Consider the following 8,490-nt stretch of genomic DNA (forward strand, 5'->3'; position numbering starts at 1 on the left):
GAATGCAGATTTCCAGTTTTATTGTATCACATCAGGCTGGGTTAGGGCAAAAAGAGAAGCTGCAGAGGGACACAGGGTCTGTGCTTTGGGGTTCCCAGGGCCGCCACACATATGGGAAAGGAGGTCAATATGTGGGTTTGGGGAGAGGTTTGAGGCTCCTGGACCCCAGGGCACAGGCATCCTCTGCACCAGAGCTCAGAGGCCTCCCCCAGACCTCCCAGCACAGGGGCAGGCCCAGCAGGGGGAGCAGCAGGGGGAGGACGTGTGTGTCCATTTGCTGCCCCAGGTCAGCGCTTCTTGCCTCAGGGCCCAGGTCAGCAGCAGCCCCCCGAGGGCTGGCTGCAGCAGTCAGGGCTGTGGTGTCTGCGGCGGTGGGACCTGCGGCGCCTGTGGTGGCTCAGGCAGCAGCCCCCAGCCCCAGAGCTGCAGCAGTCCCCACAGCTGGGGTCACAGCAGGGAGGGGCTGGGGGGCACTTGGGACACTTGGGGGGGCATTTCTGGACAGGGCACTTGGGGGGGCACTTGGGGGAGCACTGGCACTGCTGCTGGTTCTGCTGGCAGGACATCTTGGTGGGTGGGCTTCAGGAGCTGCGGGAGAATCAAACAGCAGGTCAGACCCAGCACACACAGGCCTCCCTGCCCCTTCCTGGCCTTTCAGCATCCTTCCAGCCCCTTTAGTTTGACAAACTGTTTCATGTAGTCCTAGATAATTAAACACTGAAAGTTTCATTATTTCCACTAGTTGCTCAAATGCTCTCCTTTTTATAATTTGTTCTTATGAAGTGTTACCAACTGCTTTCTTGTTAAAAATCTGAGACCAAAAGAGAAGAAAACATTCTCGAAACAAACATCTAGTATGTAGTAGATCTACTGTAATTATACCATAAGCATCATGGAAACAATCTAGGAAGCAGTTTAGAAAGAAGTCATTTTAGGGAAAATGGTCATTCCCTCTTGGAGAATTTCCTAGGTATTCTTGTCCTGTAGGGACAAAAAAATTCACACTTGCAGTGGATGTTGGAGATGGCCTGGGGGAACTAGGTATTTATTTAAGCAAGCTGGGACTTGCACCCAGGCTCCTTGAGCTGGTCCAGTGCTCTGGTGTTCTCCTCAGACACTCACTGTAAACGAATACCTCAGCACCAAGATTTGGGGTGTGTCTCTTCACCTCTGCAGACCCACAAATCTGAGAGCTTAAAACAGGTCAGTCAGCTCTGATTTCCTCTCCACTGTCTGAGCACCACTGTCCCCACCTCTGCCGTTTTGGGAGGGACAGTTATGTTTTCAAAGATACACTTCCCTCTTTGAACACAGCTACATGTTATTATGAAGGTCAATGTTGCAAATCCTTCAGATCATTGACCAAACGAGACACCAACTGGGTGTCTCTAGAGCACCCAGTCACAATTCCACAACCCCTCCCCTCCACGTTCCCAGCCTCCCCATCTATCCCCTCTTCCTCAGTCTTCCTGAGACTTGTTCTTTTGCTAATAAGGACGAGTCTCATCCTTTGCTCACCCTCCCCTCCCCAACTGTCACTAACAGACACACACACACACATTCTCACCCATGCATGTACTCTGCAAAGGCCCTCCTGCCCTGCTCAGAGCATCCCTCTGTGGAAAGCCCTGCTCATGTTCCCAGCACTCACCGGTGCACACGCAGCACAGGGTCTGTCAGCACCTCAGGAGAGGAGTGGATGCAGGTGCTCTAGCCCCAAGTCCCTTTTATCCTGGCCTTGGGCTCTGCCCTCAGGTGTGAGACAGGGCCTGGGAATGAGAGAACTACATCCTGTCATCCACATGGCTCCTGTGACCTGTGACAGGTGATGACTGGCAGCTCCTCCCTGCCTCCCTCCATGAGGCTCACAGCAGCTACTCACACCTAGGAATACGACTGCTTAGAAATGGTGACAGGGAAGAACAATCCCTACCTAGAATCCTTTCCCACCTCACTCTACCTGGAAGATACCTGCCTTGCTTAACTTTAGGTGTTGAATTTCCAACCTCTCTCTTCGTGCCTCCCAAATCTTAATTCAAGTGTTCTGAGAAATCTGGTTTAAACCAAATTTCACAGAATCCTCCAACTTATATGTGAGTCAGTGTGTGTGTGTGTGTGTGCGTGTGTGTGTGTGTTTACCCGCTCGCCTGCAGGAGCATGAATTTGGGTGTGTTTGCATACGTATATGTACTATAGCAATGAAGAACCTCATGTAAAGAGACAGACATGGGACTTCCTAGGTGGCACAGTGGTTAAGATTCCACTTGCCAATGCAGGGGACACGGGTTCAAGCCCTGTTCCTGGAAGATCCCACATGCCGTGGAGCAACCAAGCCCTTGCGCCACAACTATTGAGCCTGCGCTCTAGAGCCCATGAGCCACTACTATTGAGCCCATATGCCACAACTTCTGAAGCCCGTGTGCCTAGAGCCCATGCTCCACAGCAAGAGAAGCCACTGCAATGAGGAATCTGTGCACCACAGTGAAGAGGAGCCCCTGCTCACCGCAACTAGAGAAAATCTGTGTGCAGCAACGAAGACCCAACGCAGCCAATAAATAAATAAATAAATAGATAAATAAATAAATAAATAAATTTGAGAAAAGAGAGACAGACAGGCCTAAGAGAGAATCCTTCTAATACCTATTGATTGCATGATTTTTTGAAAAATACCACCTCCTTCTTGTTCTCAGGTTTGTCAATCTACAAAGGAGATCTTCTAAAAATAACTCTCCAGGGGTGTGTGAGAGTCATCTGTGAGTTAAGGCAAAGGAAATTTCTCATACAGAGCTTAAAATGTGTTACAAATGCCAGCATATTAATTCTTTAAAAATTACAGATGGTTTGTGAAGAGAGTGAATATGGTTAGAAAATACAAGCTCCTCTTGTTTTGTTGAGGTTATTGTTAGGTTTTAGGGAGAAAATATGAACCAGGAATGAAGTTTTGTAGAGGAGGGAGACAGCAATGACTTAATCTGCTAATTAGAGTGAGAAATTGGATTTTCCAAGGGTTGTATTGGAGGGCTGAGGTGAAGTTCACAGTCAAGAAAGAAGAAAGGTAGTGAAGAGATGGTGAACTGTGTAAGGCTGGGCACTGCCTGGTGTAAAAGAGTCACGTGAGAGACATCCCTAGTGGAGAGGAGACTAGAGGATGTTTAAAAATAGGAATATCCAATACTTCATATAATTTTTTTGTCTCTTTCTGTTTTATGAGTATCTTTCAACATCTACTCTTAGGGCCTCAATCTATATGAACACAGGCTTTTCTTGAAAGAAATGTTGGGGTTTTCACATTTGTAGGAGAGTAAGGGACAGGGCCAGAGTTTGCATTTGTGCTGATAGTAAGTCAGATAACAAGAGCCCCATCTATAGTATTGGAGGGTCATTAAAAAACTGGACTAATTTATCAGTTGAAGGAGAATTGGAACTAGAGATGGTTATATGAAGAAAGCCTACTTTCCTCAGACTTGGGGAAGAACTCAGGAATTCTGAGACCCTGAACAGATATTGATTTGATAATATCTAGGTCATTTTGTGCAGTGTGAACCCTACTAGTATGTGGTTGAGATATGCATTATGTGTGTGTGTGTACTAGAATACACTGCTACTTAGAAATATTGCAGAGACTGTGAGAGAGACTAAATACGGGAAGGTGTGTGTGTGTATGCACACCTACACCCACTTACACACATATATATCTCACCACGTTTCTCTCTGCATGTGGTACTGCCTGGTGCTCAGCCTTCTCTAAATTGCTCTGCCTCTTACATGCCTTATTTCTCCTTTGTTCTACGCCTTGTTGGGTTTCAATTCCTCACTGAATTCTATTTTTCACTGGATTCCATTCCTCACCTTCAGGAGGAATTGTCCCAGATCATGAAGGAAGTCTCATCCTGGGGTTTGCACTGGGTCCACAAGGAGCCAGTCTCTACTGACGCATGTCCGAGGCCTTTGCAATGTGACCTTGGTTACATCTCCAGGTTAGGCTTTGCTACCTCCCTTTAGCAATGTTCTTCTTAAGCTGAAATGGTGAATTTTTTCCACTGTAATTTGTTTCTATTTGTCTAACTCCCATGCTTTATTCCAAGATTTATGCACATCTGAAACTCTGTTGTTCAAATATAGCTTGCTGTGATAGCTTTTTGAGTCTTTCTCTCAAATACACTTAAGCTCTCCTTGAATCCCCAGCGTGAGTCTTATATTTCTATCTCCCTCATCAACTCCTAATTCAGGGCTGTGCATTCAATGGGTAATGAGTTTTAAAATCTGTTCATTAATATTAGAGTGAACTTTGCTTTGGTTATGACTTACGCCATCGTCCTCAGAATTCTCTGATATATTCACATTACAGTGCAGTGGCCTTATCACCCTGCAGAAATCTGCCACTGGAATACCTGAGTATGGCTCACGTGGTTTCCTAGGTGTATTTAATGAGAATGTCATCAGGATATGGATTACCTGATTCACACAGATAGTTCTGATTCAGGAATCCAGGTCATTCATTCCAAAGGTGATGGGATGTGGAAGCTCTTCTGGCCATGCCTCTGCCACCACCAAGGGCAGTGCCCTAAAACATTAGGTAATCTGGCTTGGGTTTAGCAGCATGAAGTCACATCTTGAGCCCTGGGTTTAGTTCTCAAAGGCTTCTGTACCATTTTAACATAAAAAATGTGCACTAATAAGGAATTTATTTTCCGGGAGAGCATGTTTCTTTTGTTGTGAGGCTCTTATAACCTCAGGAGATAGGAGAGGAGAATGGTGACATCTGCTGAGAATTAATTCAGATTCAGTGAATTTTGCTTTGTGTTCCAGAGCCAGCACCACACGTGTGAGTGACTCAATGTATTCCTTCCATTGCAAACATAACTCATAGTAACAACAATAAATCACTCCTCCAGAATTACTAGAATATGTACCTAATGATTTTTTATTAGTAGTTAAGTAAGATATTTTAAGCACGGCAGAAGTATTAATAAATTTGACCACATTAAAAAATCTGTATGGTACAATGCATCATTATAAAACCGCCTAAGGAAAAATGAAATACGCAAGTCAGTAATAGATTAAAATTCACAATGAACAGTAATTTATTATAATTTAATAGAAAATAAATCAACCTACAAACTAATGGGAAAAACACAAGAACAAATAGCTTAGAAAAAAATTCACATGAGTAATACACTTTGAAATTTACTGTTTCATGTTTATACATATGGGTAAGCAAAAAAGTACACATAAAATAAGAATGAATTCTCAGGAATGAGGCCCATCAGATTTATTCCTTTATATTGAACTGGATAAGATTTTGAATGGATAACAAAACTCAGTATTGCTAAAAGTGATCAGAAATTGGTCTTAATCTGTTGGAAATATACATTGGCCTAACCATGTGGATGGAAATTTTGTGATTCATTATTCAACACATAATTATTATTGTGCATACAAATTAAAGTTTAAAATGGGCATACTTTTTTATACAGCCAGTGAACTTCTAAGAATGTAATCTAAGGAAAAAAGACTTGATTAAAAAAATCATATGCATAAGAAAAATTACTAGAGGAAATTAAAATAACAGGAAGAGTTAAGAAAAGTTGCAAGATATATCTGAATACAAAATAAATTTTATTTTTATTGGCCAGCAATAAATAATTCAAAATATAATTTAGAAATTGCTGTTTATTTTTAACACTAATTTTTCCATTTACTTTTTCTTGGTGTGGAACATGAGATCTTTGTTCAGGCACGAGGATCTGTTGTGGCGTGCGGGCTCTTCATTGCTGAGCGCAGGCTTCTCTCTAGTTGTGCTGTGTGTGTTTTCCCTTCACTAGGTGTGGTGCACAGGCTCCAGAGCACGTGGGTCTGTAGGTTAGTGCACGCGGGCTCTCCAGTTGAGGTGTGGTAATGAAGGCAGCAGGATGTTCTCACAGGGACAAGCTGACAATGAAAGAATCATCAAGTCCAATTACAGATGTACACGTGGAAATTCCATTATGACTGAGGAGACATTTCAGATTAGTGTGGAAAGTGAAAGATTCGATTATGGTAAGGAGACAAGTGATTTATCCATTTGGAAAAAAATGTTAAAACAAATATGAAATGTACAAATATTCTTTCTGGGTTGAATAAAGACCTTAACCTTTTTTTTTTTTTTTGGCCACACTGCATAGCAGGTGGGATTTTGTTCCCCAAGGAGGGATCAACCCAAACCCCCTGCATTGGAAGCACAGAGTATTAACCACTGAACCGCCAGGGAAGTCTGAGATGTTAACGTTAAAGAGAAAACAAGATTTTACAACTTTTTAAAGAAAAGATGTAAACTTCTGACTTTATAAATGCTTGAGAAGTCTTAAAAGCTTGACAAGTGCAAACAACATAATGTTGCAGAGATGTAGCTCTATTAAAAACAAAGCACCTTTTAATTAAAGGACAGTATGAAAAACGCAAACAAGGAAATAAATTATTTGGGAAAGATATTCACAGCTCATTTAATAATAGGAGGGTGAATCAAAAATTATCTGCACTCTGGCTGTAGAATTTATTTTAATTAACTTTTAGAAAAGACCAGTACATCACTTTTTGATGTAATCTCTTTGCTTTTCAACACACTTTGTCCATCTGTCAAAAGCTTTCATATTCCCTCCTTAAAAAATGTTTTAGGCTGAGCTGTGAGCCAGGAATGCACCGCTGTCTTCACTTCTTCATCAGAAGTGAATCTTCATCCTCGTAGGGCTGCTTTCAGGGGACCAAACATGTGAAAGTCTCATGGAAAAAGATCAGGACTATAGGGAGGATGCTTTAACACCTCAAAACGAAGTTTTTGCAGAGTGTCCACAGTGTGGGCAGAAGTATGTGAACGTGTATTGTCATGCAAGATCACAATGCCCTTGGATAGCAGTCCTCTGCATTTAATCTAAAGTTTAGGCTTCAGCTCTTCAATAAACATCTCACTGTAACGAACACTGTTGATTGCTGATAATGTTCCAATATTGGCCTTGAGAATCCCAGAAAACAGAATCATTTCACGTGTACGCTGAATGTTGTCAACAGCCGTGGACATGGACGGGCGTCCGGCTCCTTCTTGATGGCTAACACTTGTGCGACCGTCCTTGAATTTCTCTATCCATTCATACACACTTCTTCATGACAAAACATGTTTTCCATACTGTGCACAAAGTCTTCCATAAATAACGGTACCAGGTACATCCTCAGACGACAAAAAATGAATCACTGCACGCTACTCTTCTTTCCTGCAAATCACGTGGGGCATTCATTTTTGCTCGAACCACAATTACAAATGAACTGATGTAACATATTCACACCTGCACAGCAGTGACTGGAGAGACAGTAGCCTTGAACCGACACCATTGATAACAGTGCAGCCAACAGAAGTTTTAATATAACAGGAGTGCAGATAATTTTTGACTCACTTCCATAGAATATTAGTAACTAGGATATATAAAGAACACGTACAGATCCTAATGAAAAGAGACAAACAATTAGAAAAGCAGTTTTAAAATAAGAAGAGACAATTCATAGAAGAGCAAACCCAAATGACCAACAAAACGTAAAAGCTGCTCATGATCTTTATTAAGAAAAAACACATATTAAAACCACAGTGGTATCCCGATTCACAGGCATCAAATGGCAATTTAAGTTCAGTACTGACCTGCAGAAAGGGTGATTCTTATATATCACAAGTGGAGCTAGAAATCGATAAGAGCAGATTAGAGTGATGGGTATGATGTAAAATACAACAGTCCCACTTATGTGAGAGGGTCTCTCCAACATATACAGAAGCAGACACACAAAAATTTCCAGAGCTGCAATATTGGTACAGCAAATAGTGCAAACACCCTGAGTGCCCCTCCGAAAGAGACAAAATCACACTGTACTCATAAGATGGATGACTATATGGTGGTGAAAATAAACTACAGCTTCACAGATCAGCTTGAATAACTCACAAAAATAATGTTTAAAGAAAAGAGAAAGTTACAGATCAGTACCTCAAGTATGATGCAATTTCTATAAAGTTGAAACAACACAAGTATAATATACATACGTGTGTGTGTGCGTGTGTGTACAGAGGGTTAGGGTTACCAGGATGGGATAAATCATGAAGGAATTACAAGAGGTACCAGGATGGAATAAAACGTGAAGGAATATGTTAAAAACTTAGTTTAAAACAAATTGAATGGAGTCATTAAAATAACATTTGGGAAGAAAGAAGTATAGTGTTGGGCAGAGCCAGGGGTTGGATGGAGGCCGAAGGATGGTTCCAAAAATGAAAGGTGAGAGGCCTCAAGGCAGACACCCTCCAGGGAGAACACGTGGGGTGTGACAGTAGGGATTTTCCCAAACTGTCATCATTTCTGAGCAGCCATTGTCCTTACAGGGAGCTACTGCCCTGGGCTCCCTGCAGGGAGGCAGGGAGGAGCTGCCAGTCATCACCTGTCACAGGTCACAGGAGACACATGGGTGGCAGGAGGCAGTCCT

At 42.4% G+C, this 8,490-nt stretch overlaps 1 protein-coding gene across 3 annotated transcripts; it reads right to left on the reverse strand.

Moving 5' to 3' along the window:
- Positions 1–1,765, reverse strand: LOC130846074 (late cornified envelope protein 1A-like). Of its 3 annotated transcripts, none has more exons than XM_057724074.1 (2): positions 1,652–1,765; positions 1–588 (listed from the first exon to the last, which is right to left on the reverse strand). In XM_057724074.1, exon 2 carries the CDS (start codon positions 564–566, stop codon positions 315–317), a length of 252 nt encoding a protein of 83 aa, XP_057580057.1. In that variant the 5' UTR covers positions 567–588; positions 1,652–1,765; the 3' UTR covers positions 1–314. The 3 variants fall into 3 exon arrangements, with proteins under 3 accessions (XP_057580057.1, XP_057580065.1, XP_057580073.1); XM_057724082.1 differs by having other exon boundaries at positions 1,568–1,696; XM_057724090.1 differs by lacking the exon at positions 1,652–1,765 and adding an exon at positions 883–905.
- Between the last annotated feature and the right edge of the window lie 6,725 nt (positions 1,766–8,490).

This window comes from Hippopotamus amphibius, chromosome 1 (genome assembly GCF_030028045.1).
Source record: "Hippopotamus amphibius kiboko isolate mHipAmp2 chromosome 1, mHipAmp2.hap2, whole genome shotgun sequence".
Taxonomy (NCBI): Eukaryota; Metazoa; Chordata; class Mammalia; order Artiodactyla; family Hippopotamidae; genus Hippopotamus; species Hippopotamus amphibius.